At 38.7% G+C, this 26,315-nt stretch overlaps 1 protein-coding gene across 1 annotated transcript in view; it reads right to left on the bottom strand.

Moving 5' to 3' along the window:
- The window catches only part of nkain2 (sodium/potassium transporting ATPase interacting 2), a 249,044-nt gene that overhangs the window by 11,471 nt on the left and 211,258 nt on the right, over positions 1-26,315 (bottom strand). The window contains exon 5 of the mRNA XM_036582117.1: positions 10,303-10,363. Within this exon, the coding sequence (XP_036438010.1) occupies positions 10,303-10,363 (61 nt within the window). The remainder of the gene's footprint in view (positions 1-10,302; positions 10,364-26,315) is intronic.

Here is a 26,315-nt window from a genome sequence, read left to right as displayed (position 1 = left end):
ATAACTTGGAAAAAACGTCTGGTTCCATTGACTGACATTAAAAGTAAAGTATGTTTTTTCTTTCTCCTATGAAGTTACCATTTCATTTTTGTCATTGTGTTTGTATATATGTATATAAATAATAAACAACTAAACTATATATATTTATATATTATTTTGAGGCAGAGAGAGAGAAACGAAACAGACAGAGACACAGTAAGAGATAGAGAGAGAGAGGATTTCTACATTAATGATGATTAATTTCATCATTTATCACTATGAGTATACGTGTATGACAGTGAATGAGTTAGCGAGCGACTGTGTGCGTGTGTTTGTATGTGTAGTCGTGTGTGTAATAATCGTTGTAGTGGCTGGTCAGTGTGCAGTGGCTGGTCAGTGTCTGGAGCCTCAGCGGGGCTGTTTGAGGGTGATATCAGTGGCAGGAAGCTGCTGGAGCATGCGACCGCTGGATTAGCAGATGGCCTAAAATACCGCAGACTGACAGGATTAGCCCGGGACCCTCAGCGCCAGCCGGCCAGCTGTTTCTCTCGTACACTCACACACACACACGCACGCACACACACTAGCCAGGCATATCTGGCCTTTCCACAAAGACGCTAAGGTACTAAAGAGTGATAAAGATCCAGAGGCTGCTTCCCACACAAATGAACACATGAGATAAGCTGCAGAATTAGCTTAGCGGCTTCTCCTGTGCATCATAAGCAGGAAGAGAAGCAAAGATTTGGGAAGATTATCATTCTAATGACAGATTTTGGGGAGGGGGCACGCACCCAGAAATCCCATAATCCACACAGGCCTCGTTGTGGAATCAGACCTTGTGTACTGATCAGTGTTATCGGAGAACCTGCAGAGGTCAGTCTTAAAACTAAAGCCAAAAGGTCTGGCCAGGGAATGCTCAGACATGGTTACTTGTTTGTTTGATGTGAAATATAATATTACATAATGCTACTTATTTTTAGATGCTTTTTCTTATAACAACTCCATTACAAATATTAGACATATTGACTAGACATGAGGTGCCAAGATTTTGTCGTGCAACTACAGCTGCCTGCAAAAGTTTGTGCACCCCTGGTCAAATTACATTTACATAAGTTAACACGTCCTCTACAGAGAACACACTTCTGCACATTTTGATACATAACTACTGTTCATTTGCTAAATTTATCATAGTGGAAACAATGTAAAACAAAATGGAGCCTGTGCAAATGTTATAACACATTTTATTGTTTGTTTTACATTTTATATTTAATTCTGTAAAAAATGCCACATTTAAGTGTGTTCTCTGTATAGGATGTACACCTTATTTTCACAAAAAAGTTCAACAGAACATGTAACTTGACCAGGGTGTTCAAACTTTTACATTCAACTATAGTGTCTGCATCCAGATTTTGATCGCATCTCACTTCCCTGTGAATGATTTAAGTTGTAAATCCATTTAAAGCCTCATTCAAAAAGCAGTCTGGGCTGAAACACTCCTTATAACTTTAACATGAGTGAGCAAAGCTAAACTGATGTAGCCTGAAAAGGAGGAAATATGTAAATGTTTTGGTTTTTGTGACATCACAAAAAAATTAAATCACAACAGGCTGTTTTTGCAGCTAAATATCCTTCTATGGGAGTGTATGGTATGTTTTGAAACTTTACATTCAACATCCAATTTTTTTGTTTCAAAAAGGGAGGAAAATATTCTCCATGATATGGGCCCTTAAAAGTTGTGAAAGTAAGTAAATTCAAATAGTATTATAATAGTAGTCTAACATGATCATATGTCGTAATATAATCTGGGCTACCTGACACCATTATTTAATGGAGTGACTGTCTAGAATGTGTTTGTAGTTATTGACATTCACCGATCAGGCATAACATTATGACCACCACCTTGTTTCTACGCTCACTGTCCATTTTATCAGCTCCACTTACTATATAGGTGCACTTTGTAGTTCTACAGTTACAGACTGTAGTCCATCTGTTTCTCTGCATATGTTGTTAGCCCCACTTTTGCCCTGTTCTTCAGTGGTCAGGACCCCCATGGACCCTCACAGAGCAGGTACTATTTGGGTGGTGGAACATTCTCAGCACTGCAGTAACACTGACGTGGTGGTGGTGTGTTAGTGTGTGTTGTGCTGGCACGAGTGGATCAGACACAGCAATGCTGCTGGAGTTTTTAAACACTGTGTCCACTCACTGTTGACTCTATTAGACGCACCTGCGTTGCTGGTCCACCCTGTAAATGTAAGCCAGAGACGATAGCTCATCTCTTGCTGTACAGTATGAGCTAATCATCCTCTAGTCCTTCATTGGTGGTCACAGGACGCTGCCCACATGACGTGCTGACTGGATATTTTTGGTTAATGGACAATTCTCAGTCCAGCAGTGACACTGAGGTGTTTAAAAACAAGGATCATAATGTTATGCCTGATCGGTGTATGTGACTATAGTGTTAATTAAGTTTTAAATATGGTTGTAAGTCCTTTATGGTTTGCATGCCTGATCAGGTCATAAGAAACAACAGGTAACAGTATATTAAGCACTCAGGTGGTAAGATTATTTTTAATTTCTTTATCTTAAACAAAAATGGACACTTACTTCTTACCGTTGACTCCCTAGGTCTCTAATATGTACATATATTGCATTTCCCCACCCATGTCTATTAGCAGTAACACAACGACAGTAATACGCCTAATGAACCTGAAGTAAAGTACACAGAAATAAACATCATGACATCAGCAAGGATGTGATGAAACGTGACACGGTACACAACAACTGCTGCGGAGTTAAAAGCTAATATGCATCCTAAAACAAGCTCCAATCTGCTCTTAAAACATTTCCCCTTCCTCTGATGGAGCAAATAGCTGTGACTGTTCTAATGGCTAAATGCCTCCTGGCTAGCCATGCCAAGTTAATAGAAAATACTGGGATCACTGCTTCAGTAATGAAGTAGCAAGCAATGATAGCTGGGGGCTCGAGGACAGTTTGCAGGCCTCAGAGAGTCGCCTAGAGCCACACTATTAGCATTCAAAGATATACACTGACCTCTCCTCCACTTTTATAGACTCCCAACATCTATCGATTCGGTTAAGGTGACAGGTCCCAGCAATGCGTTAAGGGTCTGTGGCAAGGCTGGAGGAAATTAGATAGAGATGGAAGCTTTGGCCTCCACACAACAAAGCTTTAACCCTCAGTTTCAATACAGTTTTTAACATAGCTTTGTTGGCTTGGCCTCGATATTTCCCTCAGGGGGATCCTCATCGCCATCTTAGGGGCTGTTCTATTACTGTAGTAGCTCAAGTGAAGTGTTAGATGACTCCTCAGAGGGGCAAAGCATCGAGTTAACATAAATGTAGACTTCAGCAGCAGCACTTGCCCAGAAAGCCTTGCGATTTAATATATTTTTTTTTTCAAACCCTAAAAAAAATGAGGACAAAGCTGTTCACAAGCCGAAGCAATAAAATACTCCAGTGGAATTCCACTAATTTTTTCAAGGTTTCTGCATAATTCAGTTGCTGAGATGTAAACAAAGTCATTTAAAGTTGTTTGATGTGAAATATTTAATCATAGAGAACCTTACTGGCTCTGATTTCTTTACAGTGGTGGTGACAGATACCAGGTTGCTACTATTTTTATATGTAATGTTTAAAAGCTAAAATAGTGGTAAAATGCCCTGGATGTACCTCTCTACCAGGAAAGGATTTTAAAAATCTGTTTTAGGCCAAAACCTATTGCACACCTATCGTAAAGCAATGTCTCAGACATGAGGCAATGTCTTCATAACCATTTTAATGCAATCATTTGCCATTACAGCTTCAGAAGACATCAAACTCTTTAGATGTCTGGTTCCATTCCACACTACTGTGAACAATTCTGATTCTTAGGTTTCTCTAGAATGGAGCAAACCACTCTGAATGACTCTGTTGACATCTTTACCATTTATAACCCCATTTCCAAAAAAGCTGTGCAAAATGTAAATAAAAAAAAATGCAATGATGTTCAAATCATTTAAACCCTCTATTTAATTCAAAATAGTACAAAGACAACATATCAAATGTTGAAACTGAAAAATTTTAGTGTTTTTTGAAAATGATGTGCCTATTTTGAATTTGATGCCAATAACACGTTCCAAAAAAGTTGGGACAGGGGCAACAAAAGGCTGGTAAAGTTGTGTAATGCTAAAAAATAGATTTTGCAACAGGGCAGTAACATGACTGGGTATAAAAAAAAACATCCCAGAGAAGCTAAAATTTTCAGAAATAAGGATGAGGAAAGGTTCACCACTCTGTGAAAGACTGCACAATCATATAGTGGAACAATCTTTTGGAAATGCGGTTGTATTTCTTCAGAAATTATGCAGAAATTCGCCTTTAATATTTCACTGTACTGTTGGATTTGCTATGTTCAAAATGGGCTTTGTGCAGCAACCTTCTTCTAAAAGCTAACAGCAAAAAAAAGCAGTTCTCAGTCTAAACATTAAGCTCAAACCAGACAAAACAGACCCTCACTAAGTTTACACATATTGTGCTTAGACGTCTCAATAAATGGTTTACATTACAAAGAGCTGCTTAGCTAGCTGGCTAAAGCTAGCCTAGCTGAGAGCAACTGAAGAATCTCCTTCTCTCTTTGTTCTGCAAGTGGCCGCTTGTAGTCATGGGGTGAAGTTTGTGAAGGCATGTTAAAAACAGACGCTAGAAACAGAGGCTATAAGTCTGACTGCTTTGGCCTCAGTTCGCACAAAACCACTCTCTGACAGAGGCATTTGTAAACTGCACACAGCGTTAATGCTAATCGTTGTGGGATTCTACCTCCATGCTACCACAAAACTTGATTGCGTATTCCCCAAGGAGGCGTGTAACCTAATTCTCTTGTTATGAATGCAAAGAGTGTTCCCTGCACCTCAAACAAACTGATAGCCACTTCCTGTGTTTTTGACACCCACACACCACCCACCGTTCTGTTTCTCTTACCTTTTTTTTCAGGTCTCAGAGGCAGAATCGCTTTAAACACCGTCCTTTCTTTAAACGGACCCCGGGACATTACCCTTGATAGTAGCAGTAATTACGCAGTGAGCGTGTTGATTGGTTTGAGCTGTTCATTACCTCTGTAGAGGTGCTTCATGTACTATATTAATTAGAGCCGTAATGGCCAATATGGCTGCGAGATTAGTGTTTCTGCATGCCTCGGGGATCAAACCATCAATATCATTCGCATTCACTGGAGAATACCAAGCCTCTCTGACAATATTATTTCAGTGCAAAGGGCCAAATTACCAAAAGCCCCCCGCTATGCCTCATGTAGGAAATGAAACCTGCTGATATCCCCTTGACAGATATAATCGGTTCACAGCCATGTGCATCGCACCACCAGCACTTTGCACTCTCACTGCACAAACACACTGATTGAGAAGAGAGATTTTCAATTACACAAATTTACCACAATTTCTCCTCATCACCGATGAAGACAGTCACGCTATTATTCAGCAGTCAGCATAATGCGTACTGATTGAATTACAGAGGGTTTGTACAAGAATGACACTATTTACATCTCAGAGTAACTGAATTTTGTAGAATATATTGTTGCTGTACCAAAAGAAAACAAGTTTCCCGAAAATGGCAACTTTATTGGAGAAGGCAAAATTTTCTTTACTTTTAATTTCAATGTAATGAGATTTTTTTCATATAATTTTGAAGCATTTCTATTTGTCCATTCATCACACACCTTTTGAAACAATGTTAGGGCCACTGCTGTGCTCAAATGATGCAGAAAAATAAAACTGAAAAAATGGAAATACATCTCTTTTTTTTGGACAGCAACAAACATGCTGCACTTCTTTTGTAGGACTGTTTCATGCATTTCAATAGGGATCTGTAGAAGCAGATTTGTGAACTGTATCTGTGGAAATATTTTGGGATCAGTTCAGCATTATTTGACATCAGCAGATTTGGGAAAAGTCTGATATCTAGTATCAGATTTCTCTTGCCTCTACTTATTTTAAATTAATGCTGATATCCAAAAATACTTTCTAATATCAATATCAGGTCAATACCTATATCGTAGGAAAAAAGTACATATCAAATCTCATTCTATGAGTACAAATACTCACAGACGCACTCCAAAATCTTGTGAAAAGTCTTCCCAGAGGAGTGGAGGCTGTTATGGCTGTAAACGTGGGTTTTTGGAATGAGACATCCAACCAGCTCATATAGGTGTGATGGTCAGATGTGCACATACTTTTGACCATGTAGTGTATATTGGTCGCTCTATATATCAGTTGATAAGGTACAATATCAGCATTTTTTAATAGTTCCGCTACATATACTACTAATTATTAATATCTATTGAATTGTTAATATTTGAACGTGCATTAAGCCTGTTGTTAGACTAACAGATTAACCAAATGTACAAGATTATAAACATATGTTTTATTTTTTGAATGCTGATTTGTCTACTTCAAATTTCTGTTTTGCTTCAGTACAAAGACTGAAATCAGATGACCCAATTGTAAACATAGTTTTCTTTTGGAGAAATAATCTGCATATTATGTAAGATCGCAATAATTAGCATATCACAAATCTTTAAATATCGCAGTAGAATTGTACTGTGTGGTATCGTATCATGGGGTAATAATTCCCACCTCTAGTATCGCACCATCTCTAGAAATCAGTGTACCCATTAAAAGTACAACTACTTGTTGTAAAAAAAAAATAATAATAAAAACATATTATTAATTATTATAATAATAATAATAATAATAATAATAATAATAATATGGCACTTTGTAATAGTAATAATGCAACTCAAAGGGCTTTACAGACAATAAGAGACAATAAAAATATATAACAATACAATAAACAAAAAATAATTAAAGGAAATAGTAATAAAAGTAAAATCAGCAACAATAACAGAAAAACAAATAATAAATAAATAATGCTGCTATTACTACTTCTACTACTAGTACTACTACTACTAGTGCTACTACTACTATCACAGCTACTACTACTACTACTACTACTACTAATAATAATAATAATAATAAAATAATAGTAAGTAAAAGAAGGATGTTAAATAACGTTTAGGCCTGAAACAGGTTTGTCTATGAAATAAAGCCCACAGATGGGCTATTGGCGGTTCAGCTCCTGTGTATACAGTGTGGAATGGAAAATCTCTAGCCTTGATGCACATGCACCACGATGCATTCACAATCCTTGTGTACTCTGACTCTTTCTCTCATGGCACAATGGATATTGTTGACTGCAGGGGCTGCGCTCTTGATCCTAATGCAGAGTGAAGTCACTCAGTGTAGTGAGAGACTGGCATTCTAAATAAGGCTGCGCCTAATTACACGCAGAGTGAAGCTTAATGATTCTGATTATGAAACAGGGTAATGCAGTGAAAATGCACCGAGAGTACACAAAAAGGCTAGTGTGGTCAGCCAACTGGAGCGGTCAACAACACGTGTGAATTACCTGCACAATGACAGACTGAAAGACCCACATAGACACATATATTTTCTCTCTCTCTCGCTCTCTCTCTCTCTCTCTCTCTCTCTCTCTGTTGCCTGGTGATGAGTGAAACACTAGAACAGAAAGAATCGGAACTGTGAAACGCGTGAAAAGTGCTATTGATCTGACATGCTTGTGTTGCTAGCCAGCAAACTCCAACACAAAATTCCAGTAACAACAGCAATAAAAAAAAACTTGTCTCAATGTCTCAAAGCAATAAACATTAATTATAAACCAGAGCAACACAAAACAAACCTCTGTCCTAATTATTTTGCTTTCTAATCTTGTCGAAATGGAACAGGAACTAAAGAGAATAATTCATGTCTCTTAAAGCGATGGTGATTGCGGCGGCGCTGGCCATGGTGTCTGAATATAACAAATGGGGCCATTTCCCACGCTTGCTTTAAAGCACACGGCCACAAGCTGGGGGTTTGAGATCGATAAAAGCAATCTTTTAAATCCTGCAACATCTAAATCCAAATGTTTGCTGGCCCATTGAAACTAGGCTAAAGATGTGGCACTAAGAGAAATGTCTATGCCGATGGTTCATTATTGGAGTAAATATATACTTCTCTGCTCAAAATACGAAGGCTCATTTATAGGGGTGTGAGATATATCGGCCGTTGATATATTGTTTGCCGATAAAACGGGAAAAATGAATAGCTATTATAGATTGGATGATTACAATTCTGTATTAGCATCCTATTTTTAGGTCTTGCATACACTGATGATGGGAGGCATTAATACTGATATTGATATCAGGCAGTGGTGGACGAAGTACACAAAACATGAACTTGAGTTAAAGCAGAGATTCCCAGGGTAAAATATTACTCCAGTAAAAGCAGAAGTTCTCCCTTTAGACCTCTGCTTTAGTAAAAGTACAAAGGTATTTTCCCTCAGATGTACTTAAGTATGGAAAGTGAAAGTACTAAATATTAATTATGGCTCTAATGGTCTATTATAATTTTTATATCAAGACTCTTGCTTTATCAACTCATTTTAGGTGAAAATACTCTAGTGTCACTCTTGGTAAACCAATCTTTTAATAGAATGTCATCAATTAGTCTGACACTGATGTCTATCAAAATTATCATAAGCACAAAACACTGAAGGCAAACAATTTCCATTAGCTAGAACCAAGTGGCTATAAAATAACTTTTTGCGAATAACGTGTAACTTCGTTACAAGTTTAAGTTTAATAAAAACTTGCTTTAAACACAGGTTTACAAATTTGTTCTACTTTACTATACTGCATCTGTAGGTCTCTGTTCATAAACATAAACTAGCCAAAACAAATTTATATTGTGGTCTATTTACCCACAAAGTCAAGAGCAATATGTTGTATCTGTTCACTAATTCTTTGATGTGTGATTGTCAGTGTTTGCATTAACCCCGTCCTGTTTTACCTGCTAAAGTGACCTAAGTATAGTGTAAAGGTGCTTGCAGTGGGTAGCTATGATCAACAGGTCAAAACAAGATCAAAAACTAAGCGCGTGCTGCAACCTGATTGGTGTGCTGGCTTTTCGCTTCTTTCGTTTTGACGTTACATTTTTATGCGCACAAAAGCCGAAAGGAACAACAGATTTTGCATAATGTAGTGGAGTAAAAAGTAAGATATTTGACTTTGAAATGTAGTGGAGTGCAAGTAAAAAGTGACCCAAAATGGAAATACTTCAGTAAAGATACAGGAAAAAAACTACTTAAGTACAGTAACGACTTACATTTACTTCGTTATTGTCCACCACTGGTATCAGGTATCTGTCTAAGATGGTGCTCATGTACATTCACATCCTCATAAATTATGCACCAATACCACCTTATACCATGTGACATAAGTGTATTGTTGCACGCTAATGAACAAATGACCCAAGCTGGCATTGAATGACAGTAGTTGGTCACTTTAAACATTCTGACTTGACATATTCAAGTGAGGCATACACTGCAATTTTAGCCTGTTTTTAAGCGCACACAATCACAGCCACTTCCCCTACCTGGGTGAACGCATGAAGGCTAACAACACGCAGGCAAAAATGTCAACATTTGTGGCACCAAAGTCAGCACATGCTGACTTTACTCCATTTCACTGAACAGAACACATGTACATCACTGCCTAGTTTCAATAACTATATAGTTATCATTAACAGGAATTCCATATCAATGCATCCCTAAATCATACTTGTAGGGGCATAGTCAGTTTAGGACCACCTAATGCTATATCTGTTATAGCAATATAGTGATTCTGTAAGAATACATGTCTCTAATCAGTCTGTTTAAGTATAGATATGAGAAATGATATCACAGAACCGGAATTCTTGAGATGTGAATTCATAAATAATAATATATAACAAACCACATATAAAAATACCCAACAGTTCAAAAGTTGTGGAATCTCACTTATATTAGTAACTGCTACTATTTTATTCAATAATAACTTACACAATGTACAACCCCATTTCAAGAAAGTTGGGACGCTGTGGAGCTTTTACTGAGAAAAAAAAATTCCAGACCTCAACATCACTGATTGTGTTTGCAATTACTTGAAGAAACAGAAAATGCAACCAACTTCTAAGACTCTAAGACTGAACTTTGTAGGTGTAGAAAAATATCTCTGTATGGTTTTGTGCTGGTGCTGAAAAATGAATAATCTATCCTGAATGGCCATTTTGTCTTGAAAATAAATAAATGAAGGGTGGTCCATGACTCTTCCACAGCATCAACAAATTTCAAATTAATGAAAACAGAGATTCCACACTTTTGAACAGTAGCATGAAAATGGCTGTAAAATATTTAGCTCTAAATGCATACTTACAGCTGTCTTCCTCTTCTGAAATTAGTTTCACCACATAACATGCGTAGATGAACCCAGCAAGCTAGAAAACAAACAAATAAACACACAAAAATTGTCTGTTAGAAGTGCACCTGTTCAGTGGCTTCTAAAGAAAGCTATTGACAAACATTTGCACTAAAGCAGTAAGAAACTGTTTTATGAAAATCACATAAACCATCAAAGGAAACTGTTCTTAGGCTTTCATCAGAGATAAAAAGTATTAGCGTTTCTATATGGTGAGGTGTTTGGGGATCATGGAGAAGGCGATGAAAACGGGACAGAATAAAGAGATCAAAGGCGGAGGGAGGGGAGCTGTTTTTTTGTGGAGGAAACAGGTGGCGGTGCAGCCAGAGCTTTACATCAAACTGAGGCAGCGCTGGAGGAAATGGGTGTTCAGAGTAACCAGGACAAGGAGGTGCAGCTCCATTCTGTCTCCAAAAGTGCTGCTCACAAGGAGACTGCAGCCCACTAACACAGAAACACAGCCGCTATATAATAAGACTAAACCTTTACTCATTTAAGACATTAGCAAATTCTCCGCATGTCCAGACGTACCCAGACACTAATTAGTGAATTCAGCTAGGTCTTTAAGGTCTAAGCTTGTATAACCTCCATAAAAAAGCACTGACCAGTAAAATGAGATGAAGCTAGTGCTTTGGCTCTTCATTGCACTAGCGAAGGAAATGCTAATTTAACCCATGTCTAAGCACAGTGCAGTGGCTATAAATAAACATATAGAAGACAGACTGCCGAATACAAAGTCAGGAGACTGTATTATTATCTTTTTTTGTGATTTCCTGGTTTGTTCTAGATGAGTTAGCCAGCTTGCTAACTGCAATGTTAGCTTCATTGCTAACTGCAGCTGCACACAAGTCACCGCACTGCCACCAGTCACAGCGGTATCTGGTGTTGTAGTATTCCAGTCTAGTCTTGGCCTTGAGACCGGTCTTGAGACCATAAAGTAGCAGTCTCCGTCTCGTCTCAGTCTCTACCATATTTGGACTCGGTCTTGTCTTGGTCTTGGGGTAAGGTGCACTTTAGAGCAACCAAGTTTAATGCGTTCGTCTGAGGTAACTGGAAGCTGAATTATTATTGGATATCAACAAAAGCAGCATAAAGAGAATAAAACAGTCCTTTCTCAGCATTAGGGGTTCCCAAACTTTTGGAACTTGTGGGCCACCCAAACGACCACAAAAGCTTCCATCGATTTGACAGCTACTGAGTGCTGGACATCAGACTGAAGAAAGGAAAGGTGCAAAGTTCTGGGTCAATTCGATAGGTTTAGATCTAAATTTACTATGGTTAGTCTCCAAATGGTGGTGTAAACTGTTGGGTATCAAAGCTTCATTTGAACCGACCCCTACGTAAACAGCACAGAGGTGAATTTGTTTTCAGTTCTCAAAATGCTGGATTTCCTTCATTTATGCTTGCACTAAATATATAAACATAACTAAATAGCATTTTGTCAGAACAATCAATGACCAATCAAAAATAATGTTTTATTTTAGCAAATAATCAACAATATTTGTTCTGTTTTAACTTATTCTTGGTTAAACATGTATTGTAACAAATTTTTGGGTTAAAAAAACTGCAGTACCACCACGGCCCACTGGGCAGCCGCAGCCCACAGGATAAAAATAAAATCTGTTGGTTGAGGATCTAATTAATTTCGATAATGGTTTAACCATTAAGTATTATTTGTTTGTTGATGTTCACTGGTTCAAACAAAATTCAAACATCCCCTGAAAGAAGAAAAAATAGACATAGTTTAGTTCAGATGACCTTAGGTGGTGATTCTGAATATGTTTCAGAGAAGAAAGGAACAGAAAATAACCTCACTAGTGAGACTGTAATATAATAATAATTAATAGTGTTTTGGGCTATCTATTATTTTACAAAGTATAGTATATATATATATATATATATATATATATATATATATATAAATATATAAATATAATATTTATATATATATATTTATATGACTCAGTTACTCAATGACTTGAGGTGTCTCGGTCTCAGTCTTGGTCCATACTAGGCTCTAGCGGTCTTGACTACAACACCTGCAGTATCTACACATTTTTTTTTGCTACAGATGAGAACAGCACTATGTGGTGATGAATATAAAACTCTCTAAAATAATTATATACACTTTTTTCTTTATGGTAGGTGAATTATCACCCTATTGCTACCAACCATACCAGTTATCTTCATTCTTTTTGCAACAGATTAGCACACTTTTGTGTTCTGTTACTGTTTATGTTTAGCGGGTTAGCTAGTTTCATAGATTTTTTTGTTGACGATCGTCCAGACCAGGATTGGTCACACTCATTTCGCAACGTAACACAAAATGCAAAAGTATTGTGACTTTAGATGCACCGTTAATTACTGGTTGTTATGCCTGCACTTGTATGTACACATAAGAGTGCTTTTAATGTATTGTGTCAGTGGTTGAGATGAGGCATGGTAAGAAGAACTGTGGAACGTTGCTCTTTTTATTGGAAAACAGACTTTCAGCACAGAATGCTAAGTGGTTAGCCAAATGGCTAGAGAAGCTTGGGCTGCTAGACGTCCACTAACTGGAAGTACAAAACAATGATGCCTGTACTGGCATGGACAAACAGACAACATTTTTAACAGCAAACAGTTGGTAACAAAACAGATGAACAAATGTACCAGAAGAAAAGAACAGCCAGCTGCAGGTGCTCAAGGGTACACAAACTAGCAACACTCTACACAGAACCCTGACAAACCAGGCCGACTGTAGATGACCTATAGTTTATGCAGTGTGTGCCACACCACTGGCTTTGGTTGACTCTCATCAGTGCACGTTAAATTAGCATCAGTGATCATGAGAGTTCAGAATTAGGCTCAGCAACACTACAATATTGCAAACAGGGATGCACTGATCATCAACTTTTATGACCAGTTCCATTTCTGAATTCTTTATAGCCAAATTAGCCGATGACCAATTTTTATTAGCCTTATATTTTAACTCAAAGCTCACACTGTGTGGGCTAAATGAACACTTGATTAACACCAGAACATTTCCAGTACTTTTTATTAGCTAAAGTGGCAACATAAACAACATTATTTGCTTTTAATGGGCCCAACTGGCATTTTAAATTGGTCAATTTGAAATCAGGTCCCTATTTAAACAATATGAATCAAAGTGCTACATCAAAAGTAAGAGGCGACTGGCTGGTTACCACAGTGAGTATGCTATGATATTTTGGTACAGATGTAGTAGCAGCGTTCAAATACAACGTGAATGGAAGCTTTAGCAAAAGTTCTGCCAGGAAGATTCTAATGCTACGTCATTCATTCATTACTTCTAACCAATCACAGGCCTGCATCTGTCTTTAAAATGACCTGACTTCTGTACCTATTCTGCTGTTTTCAGGTGCCTACATTTTGACATTCCCCTCTTTCTTTCCCACCACCATCAGTTGGGCCCCTGTCTGGTTGGTCTGGGGAAGGCTCCGCCCCTCCCTGCCAACTCCATCTGGTGGGATCACCGAGGATCTTGACGCTCCAAGACCTGGACCGAGGACGGGGCCTGCGCCAAAGACTCTTTCATTTCTACTGAATTGTTATCTTTCAACTTGTATAAAATTCCATTGTCCTCCTCCACTCTGGCTTCCCTACCTCACATTATTTGCGTCGTAAAATTGCTACACAGATCTGCCAACAAATTGGAGGATTGCCAATTCTGATCTTGGCCAACTGCGATTGTGCATCCCTAACTGCAACGCATAATGCAAAGGGGTTAGGTAACAACACAATGGCAATATATTTATATTGTAGCGTCTGCCATTTGCTCCGTGTTTTAGAAGGGGCTTTAGGGGCATGGTATGCAAAGCTGTGCCCCCCCCCCAATAAAAGGACATCTGCTGTTGCTGCTGTTGTTGTTTATGTTGTTGTTGTTGGTTTAAAATGTGTTTCTGTGTTGACTGTGGGTTTGTGAGTCTACCATAGAGACAAACTGTATGGCTAGAAGTGACCTTCCCCACTATTCCAGCTGTTTTTCAATGGCCTTTTCTGCTTTGTTCAATAAAAGCATTTACTTCAACATAAATATCGCCATCTTCTTGTTCTTCTTCATTGTTGACGCCACAATATTGTCCATATCGTGCAGTCCTGGGCTGCAGCAGACACGTAGTGGCTTTTGATAGCATGTAAGAAAATGTGAATGAGGCTGCTTATGAAAAAGGAGGCACTGTGAACACCGCAAATCCATCTAAACAAGTCTGCAGCTCACTCCAGACAGGAACAAATAAAAGCTCAAGAAAAGTGCAGTGAGTTTTCCTGCTAGGCCTCTTAATCTTGGAGCTGTGGCCTTGTGTGCTACACCAGTGATTTCATAGAAGTGGAGTAATTTGTGGTGCCTGAATTGAATTGACAGATACAGTATAAGAGTGTGTGTAAGCCTTAGGTGTGTGTGTTAGCACTGTTAACGCTGGCTAAGGAGGCGAACGTCCGTCCTTCCTGCCACCACGGATTTAGAACAATCCAAAAAACACAGCACAGCTCTGCATTAAGCACACGCACTGTGGTGATGCTCCTAATCCGAAGGTGCCTTTCTGAGATCACTGCTGTGGCTGGGACATTTACATATTCCCTCTCGTCTGGGGACACTCCGGCACACGTCTGAGCTACACGGCTGTATCTCCAATTCTTATCATTCGAGCGCCTCAATTAACTACACATATGGCAAACAATTTGGGAGTCCATTTCCAGCTCGGCTGTTAGATAAACACAGGGTGGCAGTAAATCGGAGGAAGCACGCATTTAAGATTCCTGGAATACCTCAAGGTCTCGCCCTCATTTACACAAAATAATGTGCCGCCTCCTCTCTCTGGCTCTCAGGCAGCAGCACCATTAGCAGCTGTGAGCTCATATGCACGCAATCCGTCTTCACACAGAGCGTCGTTTGCATAGAAACACATCTCGATGTGAAGGACGCAGGATTATACTGGCTCCAGCTGAGCTCAGAGTGGCCACACTGCCCGCTCACTCAGACACTTCCAGTTAGCACAGGGCATGAGACAGCAGTTCTAGACAACACAGTCACAACACACAATGCATTTACATGTACGCATTTGGTTGACGCCCTTATTCAGAGCAGCTTTCAGTTCAATTACGATACAGATGTAGGCAAAGGCTCTTATTTGTGTTGTGTGGTATGCTTAGGCAAAAGTTTGGATACGGCTACTCACAGAACAGGTTTTTATTTTTATTTTTTTTATTATTTTCAACATTTTAAAATATTAATCAAGACATCAAAACTATGAAAGAGTTTTGCTCAAGCCACAAATATTAGTCTTCTTATTAGTCTTCTACCAAAGCCAGATCTATTGGCCTTCTACGAAATAGCGCTATTTAGAGCCCCGCCCTTCTTCATCTCATTGGCTCCACTAATTATGTTTTAATGAGAAACCCATAGTAATGAGGATGACATAATGCTTGTGGTTCCAACATTTTCCATCTGCAAGTTTCACTAAAGTCCTAAATGAAAACTGCATGTCTCAGAAAGTATTGTGTAAAATTGCTTTTGTGTTTTGAACATTAATTCATACATAGGCATCAATATATCAATATAATGCATATTTGTGTTTGTGATAGAACCAAAAGCAAAAGCAGAAGCCTTGAGATCAAAATGTATTTAAGAAAACTGAACAACATAGTCAGTCCAAACTTTTGATTAAGACCATATATTTCTTCGTTTTATCATATAATATTCATAATTGTTGTTAATTACTGATAATTACAATAATTCATGGAAAACGTCTTAAAACAAGAAGAGATTTAAAAAAAACAGCAACTTGTCCAGGAATGGGTATGGATTTCTTACATCAGATATAATGTAGAACAGCCAGAATATGCTTTCATCTCTGTGATATAGGAGAAAATCAGGCTCCTCAGAACAATGGACTGTCCAACCCAGAGCCCAGAACTTTGTTTCTGTTTTTTTCAGCAGGAGCAGGAGCACTATGTGAAACACCATAATAAAGAACAATATTTGTGATTCAAGTAAGTGATTTCGAACACCAATGTTACTCAATCTTGCTCATCATTCAGCAACTGCAGTAACATTCCATTGTTTATAACACATTATGGACATTTTGCTGTATTATGGGTTTTAAGAGTGCACTGGACATTCTCCAGTTCTGTGTCATTGGCCTACTGCACTGATTTTCGGTCTGGCCCCCTTGACATTAGACTGAAAGTAATGTAGGCCATTACCTAAAATGAGTTCGACACCCCTGTAATGAAGCATAGTTTCAGTAGTTTTAGTAGTTCAGTAGAGATCTATGGCTTTCTTCGTCTTTTCTTCAATGAAAATAGCTCAATAGCTATTAATAACTCTCTGCTGGCGTCATGAGTGAACAGCTAGACTTCTTCTCCCTCCCTAGCTCATATTGCTAGCCAGTGTACTGCAGCAGTAAATATTTACAGATGTTAAACAGTATAATCATATCATTGCAAATATCTCAAATGCACACCATTACAAAGAAATCACTGGATTTTGCTAGCTTTCATTTTGATGACTCGGGCCTACAAGCCTGCCATACGCAAACTGAGTAAGACCGTGCATGTGAATGTGTTTGTGTGTACAGCGAGGGAGAATTATGGCATGAGACGAAAGCTCCTCGGATTACCCGATGCTATCGCCTTCCTATTGTGTCGTATGAATGTAAACCCAATTTACGGACTGTAAATACAGCTTGTGCTGGGTGTGTGATGAAGGGGGCTCACACGCACACAAAAACTGCTCTGTATACCGCTCCCCCCTCCATGCCCTCCCCAGACGGAAATCTAAAATTAGATTCCATGCGTGTGAATAATGCATGCATGGTTTCTAAGGAGATGCTAAATAATTGAGGTTAAGTCTGTGAGCAATGATTGATCTTGATGCAAGTATCTTAAAGTTGCATCACACATTTAAGCCAGCCCATTCTTTACTGTCTGTAGTCTAGATTACTGGCTTAAATCTTTAATATATTTATCTTCAAAACACCAAGCAGTTCGGCTTACTTTAAAAAGGAGCCGGTGCATTAAGAGGCCCAGCTAAATATCCACCGGAGCAGCATATACAGATAAGGCCGTATGTCTCCCATGACACATAATAGCTGCCTATGTGTGAGTGTAGGGCCTGTTACTGATTTCATGTCAGAGACATTGCCATCATAGGGCACAGCAGTATGGATTTTATGCTAATGACAAAGCAAAGGTGATGGCGGTGTGAGTCAGAGCCGGTGAACCTTTAGCTTAGTTCAGCCATCAGCACAAACACCACTTCCAATCTCCTACCGCTGTATAATTAACATTCGGCCGCAGCTCCAAATGCCCCCTCACACTTGCTGACATTTAGCGGGGCTAACTATTGAGACATGAATGAAAGTGTGTATAGAAATATTTATCCTAAAGTGGTCGAGAGGTTGTGACATTAATTTCTGCTATACCACAGGGCAAAAAAAATCGAATGACTCGTTAATCCTATGGCACAAAAAGCATCTATTTCTGCCATAAATAATCCATAAATAATGTGATTTTGTTTTGTGAACAGTTGTTTTATTGGCTTTTCAGGAGCTGTTTTTTAATTTATTTATTTAAATTTATTTCCAGGAGATATTTCTGAGGAGATCAGCTTTAAGATAATCCACTTGCATAAGAAAGGGGAAAGTCAAAGGCAAAGAAGTTTCCAAAAGAGCAAACTCCACCCAGAGAAAATAGGTTACCTAACAACCATGCAAGACCTGGTAGACCACCAAAGCTGCCCCATCATATAAACCCCACGTGCAAAACACAAGGCCTGCCGGCCAAGACAGGCCCATGGCACAATCCTGTTTGGCTTGTGAAATTATTTTAATTTTCTATTATTATTAAATAAACTACTTAAACATTTTTTTTTATTATTTAGAACTATTTTTGAATAAGTATTTATTGTCTATTTTGCTGTTAAGGTTTGGCATATTTTGAATAAACAATGTCCCATTCAGATGATGGTAAAATGTTAAGTAAAAATGAAATAAAAATACAGCTGGTCCAAAGATTGCTGCAATTTTTTAATATGGCCCTTTAGTGGTTGAGTTTGACACCCTTGATATAAACAGTACTCAAAGCTTTCATCTTTGAGAGAGCAGAAAAATCAAGCTACTTCAGATCTGAAAAAATCCACAGGTGTTTCTGTCCATCCTTCCACTGTGAGAAGACAACTCAGTGCTATGTGTCTGAAAGGATGTGTAGCTGTCAAGAAGCCTCACTGAGAAAAGGAAATGGATAAAAAAAGAAGAAATCAAACAAAGAAGCTGCTGGTCTCAGAATAGTGGACCTCAACATCACTTTCCTGTGTGCAGGTTTGTAAAATGATAGGCCCTACCTTCATCCATTTGCTGCTTTTTATTATTTTCCTTGGATGCAACCACTCAGGAGGCGAAGAACAGCACTTTCTGTCCACAGCAGTAATTTTCCTGCCATCATGAAGCTTAAAAAGGGACGTAATGCAATAAGTTAAAGCAGTCACGCTGCAAAATGAACCAATCACGCAACATCACACGTGGACAGCTTGCTCACGCGCAGCGGACCACACCAGAGTTTGCTGGAAGTGAACCCCAGACCACCGATTTCAGGAGGACCAGAGATTGATTCTGGGACTGAAAAACAGCTTTCACACTTGACCAAACATCCCAAACTCACAGAGCAAGCAGTCCTGTGTCTAGAAAAAAGTTCTAGTGTGAATTACACTACATGTCCAAAAGTACCCAGGTGTCTCTCCTAATTAGTGAATTCTGCTACTTAAGGTCGCCCATTGCTGACACGACTGGTTAGCTGCGCACTAACAGCTTGTATAATCTCCACAGAAAATCACTGACCAATAGAATGGGATACTCTGGAGGCCACCATGCACAATCCTAAGCTTCAGCTAGAGGGGTATACAGCTTCTGGCATTGAACTGTGAAGCAGTGCAAATGTGTTCTCTGGAGTGATGGAGCTCCATCCTATGCCTTTAGGATGAGTTGGAGTGATCCAGAACTTATCATCCAACGTCAGTACCTGACCTCACTAACGCTCTTGTGCCTGAATGCAATCAAATCCTTACAGCAATGTTCCAACATCTAGTGTAAAGCCTTCCCAGGAGAGTAGAGGATGTTACTGCAGCAAAGGGGGACAAACTCCCAGTAAATTCCATTAGTTTCAGAAGAATTGGATAAGCAGGTGTCTACAAACACGTGGACATACACGATAGTGGATAGCAATATAGGACATTTCCCATGTTTTATGATTTGCCCACTCTTGTTTTGCTCACTTTGGTTTTGTTGTGCACTAAATAAGGCAAGACAAATAACTCAAACCACTCACAGTTAGTGTGTGACCACCCTGCTTGGACTAATTCACCCTGCTTCCAGAAAAGAAATGACCAGCTGTATCCCATGTCAGTGCTGAAACCTATTTCAGACCATTTTGTCCAGCAGAAGTTTTCAGTTTGTTGAGATTTTATGACCTTTGTCTTAGCATTTATGGGCAACAAAACAATTTCTAAATGATAGCCAGCAGCTAAATCTTTACTGTCTGCAGGATGCAGAGTCTGCATTTTTATGTTGTTTTTATTTATTTAGTATTATTTTTATGGAGCGGATTTCATGCCAGACCCTCAAGCAATCGTAACAGTGAAAAAAACACGAAATGCAAAAATGACATTACTTTTCTTTATTGATGCAAGCAGAACAGCAGTCTTCATCACATTGTTCTTATATATGTCGCTCTAAGTTGTGTCAGATGTGAATGTAATATACCTTTAAAAAGCCATATGTGCAGCTACATTGTATTTCATTGTGTGGTACTTAAACATGACATAACCAAGCACTGTCTTACAAAGCATATCATAGCATTTCTTCATATGACCCCATAGTCTTTTCTATCAAGAGTGTGCAGGACTCGTGCCACACTGAAATGTAAGCGCTGTCCAATCACAGCCCTCTGTTGACCTCAGGGGTGGGGCTGAAATTGGTGGCTCTTGGGTGAAGCTGACTGTGAATGTTTTTGCTATTATTATAATGCTATCTTTGTGCTGCTTGAGTAGAATACTAGACTGGCTGCACAGTGTTCAGTGTAATAAGTAGTGCTAGCCTATATGGCTGAAATATGTCTCAAAAAAACTATACAATTGTCCCATATATGGACCATTTTGACGAGTTAGTTCAAACTGCAGTGCCACAGTAAAAGACTTTAGTCCAAAGTCCAAGTCAGTATAAAGTTCACAATGTGTTTTCAACTCTAACTTTGAAACAATTCAACCGAGTGATCCACATATAAAACTCCTTGGGAGGTATATGACTGTGTGAGTCTGACATGTGGGAGATCTACATATGCAGTTTTCCCCATATACTCTGGCCTATTGTAACACCAACAATCCTGTTGTGCTCGGATCTGTTTCTCACTTTCTGTTTTATAGCCTAAAAAGTCATCTAATCAGATTGCGGATGGTGGGTTGGGAGTGTAGGCGTGCTGATTTAGTTTAGTTTAGTTTCTGTGTCCCTTGTAGGAAAAAACACTAAATCTGCCACGTGGGGAGTGTAACTTGTTTAAAAATGCATTAGCAAAGATATATTTACCCCTCAATCTCACTTCACAGTGATGCTACATCATCAGAAACTGATTGTTCTCATTGCAAGCTCTCATCTAATCCCGTCGTTTGAGTGACTGTTTTGCTGTGTACAGTCGTATGCAAAGTTTGAACACGCCTGGTCAAATGACATGTTTTGTTAATTTTTAACACTCTCCAAAGAAAATTGAAACAAGCAGCTTTACTGTGTCATGACAAAAAAGATTGACTTGCCTTGTACAGCCTGAAATAGGTGGTCAGAGGTCTCAGGTCAGAATTTTCTGTCACACGTCTTTTTGTATTAAGGCCTATGCACACCAAGTACAATTTATTCAGGCAAAAAAGGAAGTGATTTTTAACATAGTGAGACCTTCACACCAAATCTGGTGTACAGAAGACAAAAAAGGAAAAAGAAATGGATTCCTTGAGAAACAGTGATGATTAATTCTTCATTTTTTTTTAAGGACTGCACTAAGCAACGCACACACTGAGTTCACCTCATTCTGTTTGAAGCTTTTTAAAAGCAGCGTTCATTAGTCAGGGGAGCAAATATTTTGAGTTCTTCGTGGGCATGAACAGACTAGAATGCACCTGCATAAACTAATAAAAGGCTATATACATTTGCTGTAAGGTACTCACCGTCGTTCTCCATCTTTTCAGGTATGGCCCGCCATAATGTTTTTTAACCTTTGCATTTTTATAGTTAGCATGCTGCTTGTTATATAAGCTTTTGTGTTCTGGTAGAAGCAAGATGAGTTCTGCCACCATCCGATGCACGTGTTTGGGCTACAACCATAACAACGAAGCTCTCATTGGTCGGCCTGATTTTTTTAACTACTCAGAAAATCTAGCAGGCTCAGACTAAAAAATTTAGCCAGCGCCGCAGTCCGTCAGTTTCGGACTCGATGTAAAAGATGGCGGTAAAATACGTGTGTGTGTTTTCAAAACTTTTGTCCGACTTGGTGTAAATAGGACTTTAATGTCACATACAAGGTCTGTCTTGATGTTCAGGTCTCAAATGCAAAATCAGCATTATACTGATCAAGATACGATGATAATAGTAGATAATTCACTCATAACCTCACACAACCTTCTCCAAGTTCTTGTTGAATCATCACAATCATGAGCTTCATCCGCTCAGGAAGAGGTGCGAAGCACAAATGACATTACAAAACATTCTGCTGCATGTTGTGTGCAATTACACACTTCCACCAGAGAGGTCTCCAGATACCCAAAACTTACATAGTGTAGCTTTAATTAGGCATTTTTCTGCTAATTTTAGTGCATAGTTTATATGTATCTGCTGATTTTTACATAGTGAAAACACATAAAACATAAAATATAAAATGTGTCATAACATTTTCACAAGCCACATTTTATGATTTATCTTTTCCAATACTAAATGAAGCATAATTGTGTATTAAAATGTGCAGAACTGTGTCGTCTGTAGAGAATATGTACTTATTTTCACTTTAACAAAACATGTAATCTGACCAGAGGCACCCAAACTTGTAACTGTTAATAACTGTTAATAACTAAAATAAATAAATTCTCAGTATGTATGAAGTAATTAGTATTGTTATCATAGGAATATATCACAGTACAGAAAATCAAAACTGGATTAACTGCTATTGTTGTTAATGATTATAATGGTAGCAATCTATATAAAGGGCATCAGTCAGTTTATACAGTTTGGAGGCTGTGAATTTGAGCTTTACTATCTCAAGAGGTTGATAACTATAAAGATGATGGCCTATAATGTACAATGAACACTGATTCAAAATCAGACCAACCTGCTTCAGCCATATACGCTAATATTACACAGAACACTTAGCAGACAGACAGCCTAGAATACTCCTTTGACACAAAGGCCTCTTTTCCACAGTAGAGCCAAATGGTTCCCCAGCCTGTACTGTGCTGTTCCACATACTTGTGAGAGCGGTTATGGTTTCTTTTTCCATCTGCTGTGTGGCTAAATCAGAACTAGAATGTACTTCAGAAAACTACACACAAGAGCGGCCAAAGTCATTAAAGGAATGTCTGTCCACTTGACGGCCATCTCAGTAATGCCCCCGATATTATTATTTCCACTCATACAAAAGCAGGCTTCTATCTCTTTGAAATTTACTGAAGGGCGGGACTTTCCTCATAAACAGACGTCATGTTCAGTGTTACAAGCTTTTTCATTCATATTTTAAAGGATGACCACTTTCCTCTTTTATAACATCTCTGGACTGGCTCAGCAACAGCTAACAGGCTAGATGCTACAGTATACGTCCGATTCTGGCCGTCACTCCAACACCAACTACTCGACTTTGTGCTGTATCCTCTAAACGAGTGTTGTTTGAGCTTCAGATAGCTAGAACCAAGCCTGTACTGTGGTGAGTGAAACCTTTAGCCTGCCAATTAATGCTACACTTACATTAGCCTAGCCCAACAGGCTACAGAGCAAAACACTATAAAGCAGATTTGATTTCATCTGTCTGTCACTCCGACAACGTCACTCGACTTTGCTCTCTCAGACATGCGGACATGAGTTTGTATAGTCTACGCTTGTAACAGTGGAACAGACAGAAACGAACCCATGCTGTGGTGTTTGGATTGGCCACTAGAAAAGCTAAAAAGGCTAGAGGAGTTGGCTAGCATTAGCAAAGCTAGGAGGCTACAAACACAATGGAACAAGTTTAATTTTGGCTTTCTGTGCCTCCAACTCCAGCCGCTTGACTTTGCTTCCTCAGATTTGAGTCATTATTGCCTAAACATGCGTCAGTGTATCTTCACTGAAGAGAAATCAAACCTGTTCTGTGGTGAGCAGAGCTGGTAGCATGCTAGCTAAGCTTAGGCTAACCAACGCCTCGCTTCTAGTTAGCAGTGCATTTTAATCTTTATCAATTTTTTTAAAGATTAATGGTTTAATATTTCTTGAATGGTGGATTGAAAATCATGCACTGCCTTCTTTTTTGACGATCATGTAAGTGAATATAACTTCTTTGATTGTTTTTCGGTTTTGGCAAGACGTGGTGGCACAATATCGTGAATTGCTGGTTAGTTAACTGTGTCAAGAAAACCACACTGAGAACAGTTTGTAAATCGTTGTTGTTGGAAGAAAACCTCATATCTCCAAAGTTAAACTTTACAGGAAAAGAAAAAAAACCTACTTTACTTTTAATGTACGTCAATGGAACCAGACATACAGGGGAAAAGAGACCAAAGACAGCCAGCCCACCAGCTTGAGTATTGGGCTGACTAACTTTTAGATCAGGCGTGAAATTCTGTACAGCATTTTGTTTTACTTGCCTGCATTTCATAACTGGTAGAGAAACACGTTAAATAAATCTTTAACATTTTATGGCCTAACTTACTTCTTCCAGTTTTCCTGGAGAGGGACACTTGGCCTCATCAATTTGCATGTGTTGACAAGGTATCACTCCAGTGTACGTCTCAGTATAGCTGCTCTCCCTGAGAGTCTTGGACTAATTCACATGTCCTTGACTTTCTCGTCAGTCATGCTGGGCTGCTCTCCAGGTGGGCCGCGCGCTCCTAGCTTTTATAGACTCCGCCGCTGGGCTGCTTTACACACCAACTGCTGCCGTTTCCTGACACATCCACACACTTCACAAACTCCCAAGTACAAACAGTCGTTCAGGGCAAGCAGTGCTTCGTTTTTACTTCGCTTGACCTGCTATGACTACAAGTGCTCTCTGTACGCAATAGGGGTTCGACATTTTTACACAAGCACTTCGTAAAACATGTTAATCTTGTAAAGGCTAGAGAAGGGACATAAGGCAATATGAGTCCCGTATTCAATAAAACATGGCTTTATTTGGAAAGCCAGTTATGGATGATTTGTACTGCTAAGCTAGTCAATATGTAATTACAGTAAAAACTGCATACCAGCTAAAGGAATCCAAGGAAAACTGATTTATTAACAAGGCCTGAAAAGTCCCCTGAGTTACAATATCTCTGGTAACTTCATGCAGTAAAAACATTTTATATTAAAGCTCTCATACAAGCACATGGATGGGCAATATGAACTGAAATTCATATCATAATATTTTTTAATGTCTGGAAAATGACTGTATATCATCCTACACTAGTGCTACACTACTAACAATTAATAATTCAGTATGCTGTGTTCTGCACTTAGTATAATGTACTGTTATTATGATGAAGTTTTTATTATTAAGTATACTAACTACTCTGCACTTGGCATAATGTAATATAATGATAAAGTTTTTATTATTGTTAGGTATGCTAACTATCCTGCACTTAGCATGACATAGCATTATAATTACTACGTTCTTATTGCTATTATGTATGCTAACTACTCTGCACTTAACATAACATTATTATTATTACACTCTTATTGTTATTAGGTATGCTAACTACCCTGCACTTAGCATAATGTTACAATCATTACGTTTTTATTGTTATTAAGTATGTTAACTACTCTGCACTTAGCATAACATAGCATTACAATTATTATGTTCTTATTGTTATTAGGTATGCTAATTACTCTGCACTTACCATAAAATAATGTGATAATTGATATGTTCCTAATGTTATTAAGTATGCAAACTTCTCTGCACTTAGCATAACATAGCGTTCTAAGCACCTTGTCCAAAAGAGCACAACTAAAGGATGTAGTTCTCCACCATCTCCATTGCAAAGTAATAGCTATCTTTTGCTAGCACTGTAAATACTTCCGTAAATGTTTAAATGGTGTGTTGCACTTTTTGCTGGGTTTATAAGAGTTCGCTGTGTTTACGTTTACTACAGCACCCATGATTTGGTAAAATTAATATTATCTCCATAGCAAAATCATGATCAATGTCACACCAGTATTCTCATATATACTGTCAGACCTTCCTCCCCTAAACAAGCATCTCATTTGTAATGTAATATCACAGGTCATTGTCAGCTCCACTGTAATTTGACCATTCACCGCAGTTTAATGAAATGCCCTGACAACGATCGTGCCCGTCCAGATGATCCTTAGTAACATCAGAGCATTTCCATTCACTAGCACATACAATGACATTATTGTTAAAACATTACAAATCACTCTAGTGTAGTGGTTCTGAAAAGCCATTCTTGTGCCTAATTGAAATAAACCTGTGCTTGCCTGCCAGCCTTGCAGCAGAAACCAATTTCAGTGTGGAGCTGAGCTCCCTGGGCCACCTCCAACCAGCTCTTCATCTGAATTAGACGCAGTACATTAGAGCGAGCAAGGCCACTCCATAGCTCACAGCTAGGCAGCTAGGCAAGTCCCGCACTGGCATTTCTCTTTCAGCTCGCCAAATGAACCTTTTTACCTTTTTAATCACAGTTAAGAGCCACCATCGCTGACGGACTGCCTTATTAAGTCCCCAGCTACTGGTGTCATTGA

The sequence above is a fragment of the Colossoma macropomum genome, unplaced genomic scaffold, assembly GCF_904425465.1.
Source record: "Colossoma macropomum unplaced genomic scaffold, Colossoma_macropomum, whole genome shotgun sequence".
Taxonomy (NCBI): Eukaryota; Metazoa; Chordata; class Actinopteri; order Characiformes; family Serrasalmidae; genus Colossoma; species Colossoma macropomum.
Note: the sequence above shows the minus strand (reverse complement) of the source record. Positions and strands in the feature narration are given on the sequence as shown.